Source organism: Manacus vitellinus, unplaced genomic scaffold (assembly GCF_001715985.3).
Source record: "Manacus vitellinus isolate BGI_N305 unplaced genomic scaffold, ASM171598v3 scaffold_4_pilon, whole genome shotgun sequence".
Lineage (NCBI taxonomy): Eukaryota > Metazoa > Chordata > Aves > Passeriformes > Pipridae > Manacus > Manacus vitellinus.
Window position 1 is genome coordinate 44,573,196 of NW_021940604.1, and position 16,260 is coordinate 44,589,455.

General features: G+C 39.8%; 1 protein-coding gene across 1 annotated transcript in view; it reads right to left on the minus strand.

Moving 5' to 3' along the window:
• The window catches only part of LRRC1 (leucine rich repeat containing 1), a 66,274-nt gene that overhangs the window by 23,810 nt on the left and 26,204 nt on the right, over positions 1 to 16,260 (minus strand). The window contains exons 4-5 of the mRNA XM_018077804.2: positions 13,370 to 13,448; positions 10,128 to 10,217 (exon numbers count right to left, since the gene is read on the minus strand). Of these exons, the coding sequence (XP_017933293.2) occupies positions 10,128 to 10,217; positions 13,370 to 13,448 (169 nt within the window). The remainder of the gene's footprint in view (positions 1 to 10,127; positions 10,218 to 13,369; positions 13,449 to 16,260) is intronic.

The following is a 16,260-nucleotide window of genomic DNA, read 5'->3' on the forward strand; positions in this document are numbered from 1 at the left end:
TGAGGATACTTCAGTGGAAGCCTATTACAAACCCAATTAAAGGTTAAGTGAGAATAACTCAGCTACCACCACTCAAAATCAATGACAGAAAGAAGGTAATAAGGCAGCCATCATTCCAACAACGCAAGAGAAAACTCACATGTAAAAATTTTAACACTATAAAACACAAGTCAAGATGGGACATGGTATTTCACATCCTCACAGAAACCAAACAAGTGAAGGGAAAGAGGGAAGGGGTGATGGAGAACCATTTATCTCCAAGAGGAATGTGAGTCTGATCTTACTCACACTGATACCCACAGACTGCCATTATATTTTTGTTTCAGGTTTTCTAGAAACCTAGTCCAATCTTCCTTTAAATTTTGCACTTTCTCTTCAAACTCATATTAGGTGAGGCCTATGACTCATTTTTATCAAGAGAATACAAAAAGGATGCACACACTGACAAGCTGCTTTGTAATCTTATGTTTACACATCACCCACCATCTACTTATCTCCCCCCTCATCACACTGAAGCGTTGATGAGTAAAATGGTGCAATCTCTTAATTTCTTTTCTTATCTGAGACACCACTTTGGCTGAGGCCAAACAGAAATCTTTGTTAGGAAAACCATGTTCAACAGCAAGAACTTGGGAACCACCATCTTAACCAGCCTTATAGTATCATCAAATTGGGCCAGGCCAGTGAATCAGCTCAGGAAATTGATCTTGTTTAAAAATATCCCAGGAGAGTAACACAGATCCCTAATCCAACACAGAATAAATCCCCTTAAACACCTGGGTTAGTATGAGTGCCAAGACGGTGCAAGGAAGGCAGCTGTTCTGCAGTGCTGTGGGGACTCCCTGGGTAGCTGTGTCCTTGCAAGTACCCACACACAGCCACCTCTGCACTCAACCACATTCCATGCATTTTGGAGACTGTGGCCCACCACAGTCCCAGGTGAGGTTCTCTTCTTACGGGAGTAAACTACCTATCAGGTTATGTTTTCATCTCTAATGACACAGCTTTCTGAAGGATAAATGCTTCATTTATTCTACAGCTATTCTCACCCACAGCATGCTCACAACCCTAACTCTACCCTGGAATAAAAAAAGACACTGCCCCACACTCTTTATTCTTTCTACTTCTTCCAAGGTCTTAAGTCCAAATCCAACGAAAGTCGACCCCAATAAGAAACATGAAGCTAACCACCAAGTAATGTAAAATACAGACTAAGTCTATTAAGTTTAAACCAGCAAAGCTGCACCATTAGACTGAAACGTTATGTTTAAGGTGGATCCATCTGACAGAGAAGTCAGAAAATTAAAGGAAATTTGTGACTCATTATTCTTAAATTTTGACCAGTTAGAGAAACGGCTCCCAGCAAACCTAGGTGCAGTTTAAAATGTGAAAATCTGAAAGCTATCATATAAAATAGCATTGTAAAATACCACTTATTCAGACGGCACGTATGTAAAGGTACAGTACGTACCTTCGAGATAGGCTCCTGTTCCAAGACACTCCAAAAAGAAGCCTCTTTCTCTTCTCCTCGCTTCATTGACTGTATCACCAACTGCACAAAGACCCTGAAAAGACCAATCTCTAAACTCCAGCCCCTAGATCAACCATATCCTGGACTGCATCAAAAAAAGTGTGGCCAGCAGGCTGAGGGAAGTGATTCTACTCTGCTCTAGTGAGATCCCACCTGGAGCACTGCATCCAGCCCTGGGGGCCCCAGCACAGGAAAGGAACAGACCTGCTGGAATGGGTCCAGAGCAGGGCCACAAAAACAGTGAGAGGATTAGAGCACCTCTCCTATGAAGACGGGCTCAGAGTTGGCATTGTTCAGTCTGGAGAAGAAATTTTTTTACAGTGAGCGTTGTGAGACACGTTACAGGGTACCCAGAGAAGTTGTAGATGCCCCACCCCTAAAAGCATTCAAAGGTCATGTTGTAAAGGGCTTTGAGCAACCAAATCTAATGAAAGAAGTTTCTGCCCACAACAGGAAGGTTGGACTAGATGATCTCTGAAGTTCCCTTCCAACCCATTCTACCAAATTCTACCAAGATGCTTAAACTTGGATGGTTTCAAGAGTTCCTACAGCAGAGTTAACTACCACTTCAGTTCTTCCCTCAGTCTGATGTATTTCACCCACAACTACTCTACCTGCCAGCAACATATCTTCCCTCAGTGTCTGAACAACCAGCTCCATGTGGATTTTTGGTGTAATGATATTTTCAATGCAACAAAAGCAACATTAGCCATATAGGGAAGCCATATATGCTTCCTGAACATGCCATATATGCTTTGTGAATTTCCTAAGGGTCTCTGAACACATAACCATGTAGTTCATGGTCAATATGCTCAAGGTATGCATTTTGTCCTTCTTCTTACAAGGTTCAACACTACATGCTTATTTGTTTCCAACTACTGCATAATGCTAACATACAATTAGACAAAGTTACCATGAAAGAACCTAACAATTCATATCCATTATACGATAACCTACAAATAATACAACAGTCCTGCCTTGGTTATGCTTTGGTTACAGAAACCTGTTTTACAGTGTGAATGATAAAGAGCACTGATAAATCTTTGTAAAATTAATCTGGTAGAGTTGAAAGACAGAGACCTTCTGTCCACACCATGCAATATGGGAAAGATATTTTTGCAAATTCTTAGGTAATGAATCTCGCAAATTCTTATGTGAGTCAGAAATTACAGGAAGTATGAATTTCCAAAATGAGGGCACTACCAAACTATGTTCACACACATGAAGTCCTATAGTTCTACCTCAGAATACAAGGGAAGCTGAAAAAACAACTAGAAAGCAAGGTAACTAGATTTGGTTTGATGAAACTGTTATTAGGTCTCACTAGTATTATTAAAGACCATTCATCCAGAAATCATCTTCAAGAGCTTTCCCCCTCCTCTTTTTTGGAGACAGAGTAACTTGATGTAACTTGTATCTAAATTACACATCCTCTCAAATTTAAGTGTATCATATTCAAGGGAAAGGTACATATGGCTTTCTTTAGCAGGTCATTTCTGGAGTTTGACAAGCAGAGTAGCATTTTAGTAAGAACAATTCTAGTAACAAAATCTGAAATTAAGGATTATGGTCTTAATACCTGCCACTTTCTACAGAGCTGGGAGAAGTCGACACAAATTACAGGAGGGAAATACTCCTTCCTTGGAAGACTAATTTTAAACAGGCACAAAAAAAGTAAAGCTAATAATTTTTTCATCCTAGACTTACACAGCAAAGGCACTGAAAGCCAGAGAAAGAGCATTGCATAGTTAGTTACTTGAATTGAATTGTCAATACGATTAATTGGCTTGTAAAAATCTACAGATCTTCCACAAGTAAAAACAAGATAAAAAACCAGTATCTTTCAGCCACTCTCTGGAGGAAAGCCTAAACAGATCGCCAGTAGTACAAGTAACATCCAAATTTTAAAAACAGAGTAAAGTTCCACAGTTTATGGCCAAGGAATTCGCTAAATATGTTACGGAGGTAGTCTAAGCTGCTAGTTAAGACTAGCTTTCTACATAAGCTTGGCTTTCAAGCTCTGCTCTCTCTCCCTCACACGCACAGCAACACGCATGGACCAAAAGAATGGACAGGAACCCTTCAAAAGGCATAATCAAGAAGAAAAGAGAGATTCATAATTACAGCTCAGCCTGTTCACTTTTGAATGCTTTAACCAAACATTGTCTAATTTGCTTATCAAGATTACTGACACAGACTGCAAAGGTTAAGCCAATTCACTATTACAACATGATTTCATTTTCAAAATATCTTCCATTCCACTCATGCAACGTCAATCTTCAACAACTTCAATAAAAATGGAATTATTTAATTTCAAAAAAATACCGCTAAATATGTGCCAATTTTTTTTCTTGTGTAACATACAGGATGCAATATCTCTTACTTAAAGGCCAGACGGCACTGCATTCACTGTTACATTGTTAAAGAGTTCCTGAAGTAAACTTCTGAGTTCCTTTACATCCAGTTTTGGCAGTTACCAAACAGCCGTGATTATCACTGAATGCTCTACCAACTCAGACTCTGTAAATATTACTTGCCATGCTAAATCCAGATAAACCAGAATAAGAGCTTTTAATACTATTTTTAATACTACTTATATCAGCCTGGCCAGACCACCTACATCCAGTTCTTCTCCTATGTATTTGCAAGATAACCCTCCCCCTCACTTCTGCTGAATCATGTAAAACCATATGTTAATCAGACATTACTATGCTAAACCTGAAAACAGAATTACGTTGTCTTATTCCACACAATTTTAAGAACATTTTCCATTCTGTGTGATTACCAGATGTGTAATCTACACTTGAGACATCCAAGCATACACTAAGAAAAACACAGTCAAGGACTGGCCCAGGAATCTGTTATCAGGATTAGCATGCCATTCTGATCTGCTTCTGGATCATCTGCATTGAGCATGTCACCCTGCCCTTTGAAGACCTTTTACTCTCTCCAGCTATTCCTATTCCAATCAACATTAGAGACTCTGGTTCAGAGACTGCTGAAAACTTCAAAACCTCTAGAATTAAACATATATATGCAAAACCACCACATTCAGTGACTAACGTGAAATCTCTGGATATCTATGGTTCCATGACTGTTGAAAAGCACACCTATAACAAATCTTTCTGCAAAACAATGCTAACTGCAGCAACATCCGTTCTATTCTTTTCATTATTTTCACTTTCACAATGAAATGCCTGTTCCAGCATTCTACCTGCTAGCTGCAAACGTTAAGAGGAAAAGTTCTCTGCTTACCTGGTAATTCCCTTTCAGTAGTAAGGTCCACAGATCCTTTCAGCCTGCTTGCAGCTTGGGGGTAAACCAGACTCATCAGTCATAGGCATCAGAATATCCTTCCCATCTAAAGAAATTCACCCTCCCCACGTTAAAAGTTTCTAAAGCCAAAATAAGACTATCCTACTTTCTTGCATCAGAGACTGTGCAGTCCTCTTGAAAAAAAACAAAAAAGGGGAAGGGAAGGCTGTGAATGATGGGGATACTACAAATCATTATATTTCTATGATCTTTTGTTGAATTCTCAGGATTTCAAGATCATGTTCAAGTAAGAGACCATCTGTATATTTTCAGGGGAGGAATAAAGACTGTGTATGGCGGAGGAAAGCTTTTTTTATTTACCACGTAGGGAACTTTCAAAATACCCTTCCTGCCAGTCATGAATAATCTCATAATTTAAAGTTTAGCATCCAAAAGAAATAAAAGTAATCTGGCAATCTTTATCTTTTCCATGCACAGACAAGACTGCTGAAAAAATTGTGAAAGCTAAAAACTGGGTATCAGTTAGATGTCTGGTGTGCTGATGGACAGCAGCTCTTAAATTGTAATTTAAAGCACAGTAGTGAAGCTCTGGCCGTTGCTTCAGCCATTTAAGAAACTTGTTGATTTTGCTGTCCCCACAGAATTTGACAGATAACTGTCTTTTTCAAACATGCATTTCATGCTGAAAGGACTGGTTTTTCAGCTAAGGACAATTCCTCGTGAAGCACCCTTCTGAGAGTCCAACGCTAGATTAAACATCAGAGACATACATAAAAGGCTTTCCAAAGAAGGTAACTGGATCTCATTCAAGTCTAAGAACCACAAATAAATAATAATGTGCCATCTGTAAAATAACTTGAAAAGCAGCACTATATGGCTCTCTAAAATCACAAATCTTTGCTGGTAAAAAGCCAATGTCACAGTGAGCTGAAGCCAACATTAGAGAATGAACACATATGGACAAAGAAGGTGCTAGGGACAGACAGACATTAGATTATTTATGCTACTACTGTAAGGCATGCCCTAGGAAGCCTCGATTTACTCAAATACCCTTACATACAAATACTCTGATTTTTGAATTTCAGACAGTCATGCCTTGTGCTTTGGGTGCTACACAAATAAGTAAGTATTGAAGAGAAACCCAAGAAGTAAGTGGAAATTCCTAAATGTTACCAATGCTGGGAGGAACAGGTTATGCCTGCTTGTTGGGCAGCTCTACAGACACACACAGTCCTGCAGAATAGGCAAGGAAATTACACTTGCTCTCATTAGACTGAGAAATGCTGTAAAAGACACTCCTACTCACAGCTTAAATGGCGTAACTTGTTTCTCCAAATAGTTCAACTACCCAACAGGACAAGTACTGCTCCAAGCTGCACCCACCTAATTATTAGCTTAAGTATCTCAGATGTATTAACACTCACTGTTTTACTCCAGAGAGCAACCAAACTACAAGTTAGGAGAACACAAATCACAAAGAAACACAAAAAGGAGCACTGGTAACATTAAGATATCTAGTCTTTTATCCAGTCCTAAAGTAGTGTATCACACATATTTTTAGCAAGCCCTGAAACAATACATGAGCTTAAAAGAGGAAGGCTACATCCAGCAGGGAAAAACTGTCAGCACATGTACCAGCATTGGATAAGCCGACTGAAGTGGTCACACAGACTAAGAAAATCTGACATACTCTGAGCACGGCTACGAATAAGCACGAGGAAAGGCAAAATGTTCAAAGAAGGCCCTGCCTATGTTCTTCAAACATCCAGTTGTGACCCTTAAAAATACTCCTTTTAGCAACACAAAGGAAAAGAAAAATATAAAAGGTCTGTGCAGAAGAATTCTTAATGGCACAGTAAAAATATTAATGGAACTCTACATATCAATGGTTTGAACAAGCTCAGCTGCTGGCCTGGGACAGTGAAGCTGAACTCTGGCACTCACTCACCTTATACATCAGACCATGGGAAAAACGGATTGAATATCCGAATTCACAAGGAAGACACACTTCCACTAATGGCTCACCACAAGGCAATTCAAGTCTATTATCTGCCATTAGGAAGAACTTCCTTACTAAAATTTACATTACTACTGTTTGTAAAGTATTTGCCAATGCTTTTGCTGCTTTCCCCATTAAGACAGTAAGGCAAATTTGCATTGCCACAAGATTTTAAGTAGGTAGCTAAAAAAAAGAAACAAAAAAAGGCCCTAAATATATACTGATCACGGTACTACACGAAGATGAATGAGATTTCACTGGCTGTATTAGGCAGCTTTCTAGAAAGCACCATAAGACTGTAAGAAATTAGGATGCATTTCCCCAAGTTTCCACATGCTCTAGTCATTAGAAGACCTGCAAAAAGCACATGGACTTCAAATTTTTCCCCAAACATGCCCAACTAGAGTAGAATAAAACACCAGTATGTTTTTTTTGTTTGCTCACTATTTGACAGATCTCACACAGAGCGCACACAGGTCCAGCCTATTCCATCAAATAACACCATGCATTATTATCCAAAGGACACTGAAACTCCAGTAAGGCATTTGCAAACATATCCAAACACTTTTAAGAGCTTTACTTAGTCTGCTCAGCCAGAAAAACACAATTAGCATTACTTTCTAATCCCACTACTTTTTGGGTCCCAGTAGAACAAAGGAGGAAACAGAGTACAAGTATGCAACCTTTGGAGAAGCCACAGAGCATTTCACTACTTTTACCAAACGCAGGTTGGTTGGCTGCACCATCAAATTTACTTGCAATAAATGATGAAAATTTTGTAAACTAAAAAAGGAAAGTTGCACTTGTTGGTAGCCAGACTGAAAAAAAACAAATCTCTAACCTAAGTATCTAATGCTAAAAATCCAGTAAAATTCCCTCTCAGAAGCAATCTATAAGGACTTCAGGTTGCTAGGTCGCTACAAAGACGACCTCCCAATAATTTCCAGTTGGAACCAGACAGGATCTCTTTCTGTCTGTTGCCAAGACATTCCTCAACACACTTCAAGAACAGTTACATTTTGGGTGGATACCCCATGAGTTTCCCTCATGCTACATTAACATTCTTCTGAGTTCAAAAGCATCCATCCTTAGTCCAAGCTTACTGTTGACTCTCCAACTGCCAGATTCCCACCTACTAGGAATACCTGATGAGAAAAAAACAAGAGTCCCACACATTTGTCTCTGCTTCTTTAAGCATAAACTTGATAATAAAAACTTCTACTAATGAGATTAAAATGTGTTTTTGTAAAAATACACTATTCATATTCTAGACGGCAAATGTGGGAACACTTCCCGGATCAAAGCAGGCCTGTCAGACTTGAATAAATGTCTATCTCTCAGAAGAAATCTCCAAGACCACCAGGATGAGCACATGGGTCTTCCTGATGCAAGTGAGAACCCCAGATTTTTAGCTTCAATATTGGGAATCAAATAGTGACCTTGAGGGAGGAGGGTTTACACTGCTCTGTTCTGCAACAGCTCACACAGGGCTGAAATAGTATGACAGCATTTCCATGAACTGCTTAGGACCAGTATGAGGCAAATTTTTACTTTTTTTTCTTGCACAGCTCCATATACTGACATCTCTACAAACCTCTGGTATCCCCATTTTAACCAAAGTCGTTTCCAGTCATTTGCTCCAGAACAGAGTCTATCACCACTCACACTACCAAATGACAGGCAGGACAAGCAAGAAGCCACAGCCACCACAGCCAGTGAGCTCTCAAGGAAGCCAGCAACCTTCCTAGCTACTGTCTGCAAAGCAGCAGTCCACCGCATGCTTTGGCAATCATTTCAGCTTGTCATGTTTCTTATATTTATTTTCAGAATCAGGCAGGATCCCAAATTTTTGACCTTGGTTTTCAGCAACTGCAAAGTCTGAACAGGCCTGGTTTTAGCTGCCAGTGCTGGAAAAGCTGCATGAAAAGTTTTGTGGACTTTTACAGAACAGGAAGAATGTCACAAAAACCTTGGCCCATGCAATTTTTAGGTAAGACTTTCCCCTAGTCACTGGATGCACATTAACTCTACGGGTTAGTGCTTGCAGAAGGTTTCAAAGGACATTTTCTGCTTCTCTTGCTGCTGGAATGGTTCCAGCTGACAGCTTTCATACCCATGAGAAGTGGCTAAAGTAATGCTCGTCTGAACTTGACTACATTGCAGGGGCTCTTATTATTAAAATCCTTTCAAGAGGACTCCTGTTTAGAAACAGCTGGAATTGACTGAACCAACAACAAATCAATGCAAAGGGTAATAGACCTGTGCAGCTATTTGCCAGGGGAGAACACTAAAGATGTCTACGCATCCTCAAGGAGAAACTGGACAAGTACGTTGAAGAGAGATTCATTATGGGCTATCAATTAGATAAACCAAAACTCTAAAGTTCAGGAAGTCCTCTGAACCAGAAACAGTCAGAGGATGCAAAGAGAAATCATCAAATACACACTTTTTAATTCTCACTAGGCATCTACTTACTGTAACTGTAGAAGGAAGCTGGGGTAGATGAGCCTTTGAGATGAACTAGCAGAGTCATTCTCATGTATTCAACTGAGGCAACATGGAATTACCTCTTCTCCTTCAAACTGGAAAAGATACCCTTCTCCCCACTAACAGGACAGAGACTTCCCTTCTGAAAGTATGAATGTTCATTTCAGACAAAAGGAGACAGATAAACACTGTTCACTTTCCACATGTCTCCACTTTGGAAGTCTGTTGTTGCAACTCTGCTCTACTTTCCAGAGTTAACAAACACATCTTAAAAGCTTATAAAATTTCACCTTTAAGAGCTGTTCCTTTCATCTCCACAGCTCCCACTGGAGTTTTTTTCAGAACCAGACTGCTCCCATAGTTAGTTATGAACCTTCTAATTTCCATCCTGATCTCTGCCAGCTTTTACCCATCTGTTCTTGTGCCAACAATTGCCTGGTTTTGAGCTAAGCTGCAAGCCATCTGACATGCTCACAATAATGGATCAATGATCTACTACAACGTAGGAAAGCAAAAGGTCAGATTGACATCACAAAACACCTAATTAATTTTGCACCTAAAATTCCAAGTTACTCTAAATCACAGAGAAAGTAGTTGAACCATACACATATCTTCACATGCTGAAGATTCTGCATTAGCCTGCTAATGTCAAGTGAAAATGCCAAGGGATTTCTTTAAACAGATCCCTCAGACTTGAAAGAATAGAAAAAATAAGGATAGACCTGTAAATAATTTTATAGGAGTATTACATACAATTATGCAAGTCATTTATACAATAAGCATAACAATAACGAGAAAATAAATTAAGAGAGTAATATAGTATAAAAAACTTACTTTCCAATGTTTTCAGGTAGTGCTTGCAGAGAGATGTCATTTACTGAAAGACACGTTAGATTCTGCAATTCAGGAAAGCTTTCAGGCAACCTATGGAGATATTAATTCAAATCAAGGACTTCCAGCAGAAGTATTCTCATTCATGTGAACAAGAGTTTATTTAGCAAATACACACAGAGGGAGACGTTCCCAGACTCCAGCATGACTCTCAGAGAATTCTAAGGATCATAATAAGAAAAACCCCCATGATTTACTGACTTTTAAGTTTATTCTGTGTCAAAGAATAGGTAATATACTTGTCTCCCAGCCCCCCTCTTCCCTGTCCCCAATTTGGAACTTCAAAAAGCTGTAGTTACGCACTATGAACATTTTAAGCATTTTCACAAAAATTAAAAAGAAAAACATTAAAAAACCAAAACTTTTTTACTATTATTTTCTTGTATCACCAAATGGTAAAATAATTAAAATTTATTTTTATTCAGGCTTCAGTTACATACATGCTTATAGTATGGCCATTCTGTATTAGATACTAAGCTGCTCTTCAATTGCTGCTTTTTGAAGAAACAGTCTGTTCACTATGAAGACAATGTTCTTTGTTACAGCATTCCACATTTACTGGTTCACAACACAACAGCATGTAATCCCTCCCTTCTTACACTATAAAATGCAGTCATAGGCAAAACACTCCCAAAGTTACCAAAGCCTTTAGGTCTGTCACTCAGTCGGTCTCCTGCAAGGCTTGGCTCCCCCTTCCCTTCACACTGATGGATTCCTGTACTACTCACTGGCAGCCCAGTGGCACCAAGCAGCTCAGTTTGCAGTTGCACAGGAGACAGGACGGGGTAATAGGGCCAATGAGGTAAAGGAGAAGAAGCCCCTGGCCCAGCCACCCAGCTTGTGCTTGACTCCCAGAGCACGCCACCTAAGCTCAAGCTGTAGAATTTGGTTTGGTTCCTGCTCTCCCCATCACTCAGCTCAAGGCACATGATATGACCTGCAGGCAACTAGCCAAAGGGAGACACACACCTACAGGCAAATATAACTGTGCTCAATGGGATGGGGAGAAGGAAAAAGGCAAATTAAATTGGGGATGGAGGGGGGAAGGTTGTTCATGTGCTCAACTCTGTACTACACTGCTAATCATTATCTGAACCTTATTAACAGAACGTGCTCAACATCTTCAAAATGTGAGCTTCACTGGAACAATTCACTATCACTTAGACTCTAGCAGGTTTAAGAGTGGAGTTAAATGGTTTGATTATCTTTTGCTCAGCCCTGAAGTTGACAGCTGGACTCAATGATGACAATAGGTCCCTTCCAATTAGAACTATTATATTCTATCTGCAGCATGCAGTGGACTTCCAGTCTAAACTGTAATAAATGCACCTGCTTTTAATCAATATAAACCTGAAATCATCTGAAGACAGCTGGGAAAATGGCCCACCAGCCAGTATTAATGCTCCAGTTTCATCAATCATTTAAGTTTGACAGTGAGGCAACATACACTGCAATAGTGGTAGGACATTGATCAGGAAGATCTCCGACTGGCTTTTAAGCTTAGAGGAAATAAGGACAAGAATTAATGGCTTAAAAAAGTTCCAGAATATTACACAGAAAAGGAAATAACTACTAGACTTTTCCACTCTGCCTGGGCAAATCAGTGCCAAACTTACATGCTGTTGTTATACAGGTAAAACTGAAATTCTGGATCTCATGACAGAAATACCCGGCAACCGTACATGAACAGCTTCTGGTGTCTGTGCTTTCTAACTTAGCAAACTGCTTGGAGTGATGTTTTCCAGGACACACATACACTTTGGAGCCACGTCATCATGAATTTTTAAAATTCCCTTAAATTGTCTACAAAGAGGTAGGAGATCTATTTCAACACCATTGAAAAACTCTCTTGTGAATTCCACGAAGCTGTAGCTGTGCATTACAAGTACTATTTGAGGAAACACATTACTTAGGCCTCAGGCCTTACTGAGCACAAAAAATGAAGAAAAATAACTAGAACGCTACTACAGACAGTTTTGATTTCAATACCCCAAGATGCAGCTCTGAGCTTTATACGCTGCACACTGATGCCTGGAAAAAAGCTGTTCAATGACCCTCACCACTTGCATATCCAAACATCAGTTCAGCGTCAGTTTGCTTTGCCGGATTTTTGTGGTATTATTATCCTCACTGTATAAATAGGCTACAGAGCCACAGGGATTAAGATCACAAGTGTCCCTTTAATGCCCAGAGATGTGACTTTCCAGAGAACTTAGGAAGCACTACGGGTGATATTCAAAGCGCACTTCTGAAGAATCTAAGCTGCACACGTGGAAGAAGCCATCTTGCGAAACCACTGGAGCAGCTAAAGCTATTACACACACACTCCTGTTTCTCAGCACTCCGGCAGACCAGCCAGCCAGCTAACCCTGCAAGTATTCCTAACCATCTCAGTGCAAAGCAAAGCAGGTCAGTGAGCACCCACTATGAACGCTCTGGCTTATGTGACTTGCTCAGCATCACAAAGTTCTGTGGCAATGGCTGGCTTAAGAAATAGTTCTCCTAATAGTATGTAAAAGCTTTAACTAGCAGATCCTCTCTTCCTTGCCATCTCCACCCTCACTTCACTAGATAAATTCCAAATTCTGCAGCAAATTGAGCAGAGAAACAAAACTCTTCTGTACTAAAAGTGGACATAACCCCCAAACCTCAGCTCATCAGAACACAGCCTGGCAGCAGACACAGCAGCCACTGACACACACAGTCATTTCTGCCTCATGTTACTGCATGTCACTGTGTTCCAATTGATGGGAGAGTGATGAAATGCTAGTCCAAGCTTTAATCATTAGTAAAAGCCATTATCTGCAGCAGCTGATCTACAGTCTATTCCAAATCGTCAGACACCTGGGTTTGTGCCAATGCATTTGCACTAACCATTGCTTTATCTCTCCCAAGTATGAGCATGGTATTCCTATGCATATAAGAAAAGGAATGAAAATTACTTTATAGACAATCAGATTTACATTTTTCCTGGTTGACTAACAAATTTCATCTCCTCCCAGGAAAGATGCATATCACTTTTTACATCTAAACTTTTGCTGTGGTCCTTGCCAGAGACAAGCAGTGTTGGGAAGATTACATAGACAGCATAGATCACAATTTTTAAGGACTTATTTAAAATTGTAATTGTTACAGTAAAATTGCAATTCTGGTATGTCAAGTACTAAGAAGAAGGTGGAAGTTACCTAGTCAGGGGATTCCCACTGAAATCTGCTACCTGTAGTGCTCTGCAGAATGAGATGCTTTCTGGTATTTCAGGAATATCTGCAGAAGAAAAAAAAAAGGAAAAAAAAATTGTCAGCAGCTGTACTTTATTTACACTGAAATTACTGCTTCATTACATTGAGTAACTTGCCACTGGCAAGGAGCTACCTTGGTATCTTTCAAGACATTTCAACATGCTTCATGTCCAAGTACATAACTATTGAGGCAGAGCCATTTTGTGCTTTTTCACATTCCATTTTCCCCTCCTGCTCCATGTTCATCTTCCTACTACTCACCTGTCCTTGGACTGATCTTTATCAGGATCTGCCCATCAAAAAAACCAGACAACCTATGTGCTAGGACTGCCCTAAACAACCAATTATAATCTGAACCTCTTGTGATTTGATCAACACATGCCCATACTCTGTAGTGGAAAAAAGTACGCGTGGAGGGAAAACAAGGGAAAGAAGAAGAGAATGTGCAAGTCTTTCCACCTGCAACATACACTCATGAAGCAGAACCAGCTACCCTCACACTAAAGCCAGATAATTTGAAAATATTATTCAAACTGACAAGGTGCAAGTACGCGCTAGTACACTATTTCAGATTGCCAGAAAGTAAAGAGATATCTTGAAACAGACTTTTTTTTTCAAATAACTTCGATATAACAGGTTTACCTACTGAAGTCAGGTAAGTCTTAAAAATAAAACTGTTTTCTTGCCCTCTTACAGCAAACTGTATCTCTACAAATACACTGTGGGTCTTCTAATTAAGTCCTTGTTTACCATCACTGAGATCTAGGAAAACTGAAACAAATACTTTCCGTTTCCTCGAATCTCAAAAAAAAGATTTATGATCCATTTTGAAAATAATTCAAAAAAAGAAGAGGCAAAACTTAGACTTCTGTTTCCAAGTTTTTTGCTATTTCCATTTTTACTACAGAGCATTGTTTCTACTCCATCTCCTCGTCTTGCTATTCCCATCACAAATAATAGTTTGGGAAATGCCTGCATAGATTTTCCTCATGCAAGTGGTACCATTGACCTCAGCAGCCATGTGTGATCTAAATATGTCGGAAAAAATTTGGAAGTTAGGTCTCTTCCTACCTAAGTAACTCAGAATTGACTCCTTATGTATTTTGTTCATTTTTCTCTCCAAAAGAGGTGTGATGGAGAAAGAAGTGTAGGAGGGAAAAAAGTACCTTCTCATCACGTTCATCTCTTACCAGGTAATCTGAGCAAATGCATCCACTTTGAACGATTCCCAGCTCAGAACCCAATCACAGAATGGCTTGGATTGGAAGGGATCATGTAGTTCCAATCCCCCTACCATAGGCAGGGATACCTTTCACTAGATCAGGGTGCTCAGAGCCCCACCCAATCTGTCCATGAACCCTTCCAGGGATGTGGTATCTGCAACTTCTCCAGGCAACTACCTGTTCCAGTGCCTCACTACCCTCACAGTGAATAATTTCTTCCTAATCTAAACCAATTCAAATAGATGTTTTAACTTTCACCTTGCATTTATGTACACACACAACCCTTTCACACACAGATACACACTTTTCTGTGTGACTCATTCTCACAAATTGTTAAAAACAAAGAAACACGCAAACCACAAAAAAGCAAAGCTGAAGTAAAAATAACTATCCTAGTTTGTTTGAGGAAAAAAATACAAATACATAAAAATGCAGCATATAAAGCAGAAGGTAAATCCTCAATGGCAAAGTTTCTGAAACTAATCATGTTACTGATTTCCTCCACCAAAGTATAATGTCATTGCCATACTGCAAATAATCTCTCTTCTACTTCTGTATTATGTACTACAAAACCCAGAAAATATTCCTTCTCAGCAAAATTATTTGGCTAAGTTTTTTTCTTTTACAAAAGTCTTGGGTATTATCTGTAAAAGCCAATATGTATCTGAGCTAAGTAAGAATTACTCCAGTATAGGATACTACTTGAAATAAGGCAGTATAGGCACTGTTTACAGTCTGAATGCATTCACAAATTACTAAATCTGTTTTGAAAATAAAATGTGCTTTTCCAGACTATGACGTCACTACATGAGCAAAACTCTTCAGTAAGAAATGTTAAGAGACACAGGAAAAGAAGGGAAATTCCATTTTTATGGGGTTTTTTGCACATAATCTCTGACCCAGGAGACCAGGGTAAATGCATGTTGGAAGGAAGACTTGCCCTTGGTCAAGGAGGACTGGGTTAGAGAAGACCTAGGCAGACTTGTTATCCAGAAGTCCATGGGCCCTGTCAGGATGCTTCCACTAGTGCTGAGGGAGCTGGTGGAAACCATGGCTAGGCTGCTCACAATCATCTTCAAAAGGTCATGGGGATCAGGAGAGGTGTCTAAGGACTGGAAGAAAGCAAATGTCACCCTGGTCTTCAAAAAAAAAGGCAATAAGGAAGACCCAAGGAACTGCCAGCCAGTCAGCCTCACATCAAACCCTCTAACAAGGTGATCAGGAGTAGTCAGCATGGATTCACTAAAGGTAAATCCTGCTTCACCAACTGGTTGCCTTCTACAATGAAACAACTACCTGGGTGGATGAGGGGAAAGCAGTGCATATTTTCTACCTTGACTTCAGCAGGGCTTTTGAAACTGTCATCCATGATAACCTTAGAGCCAAACTGAATAAAATGTCCAGCACACAGTTGGATAAACACATTGTGGTGGGTGAGCAACTGGCTGACAGGTCAAGCACAGAGGGTAATAGTAAATGGGGGAACATCAGACTGGTGACTTGTCACTAGTGGGGTTCCACAGGGCTCCATCTTAGGCCCTCTGCTCTTGAACACCTTCATAAATTACTTGGACTCAGGACTGGAAAGGATACTAAGCAAGTTTGCAGATGACA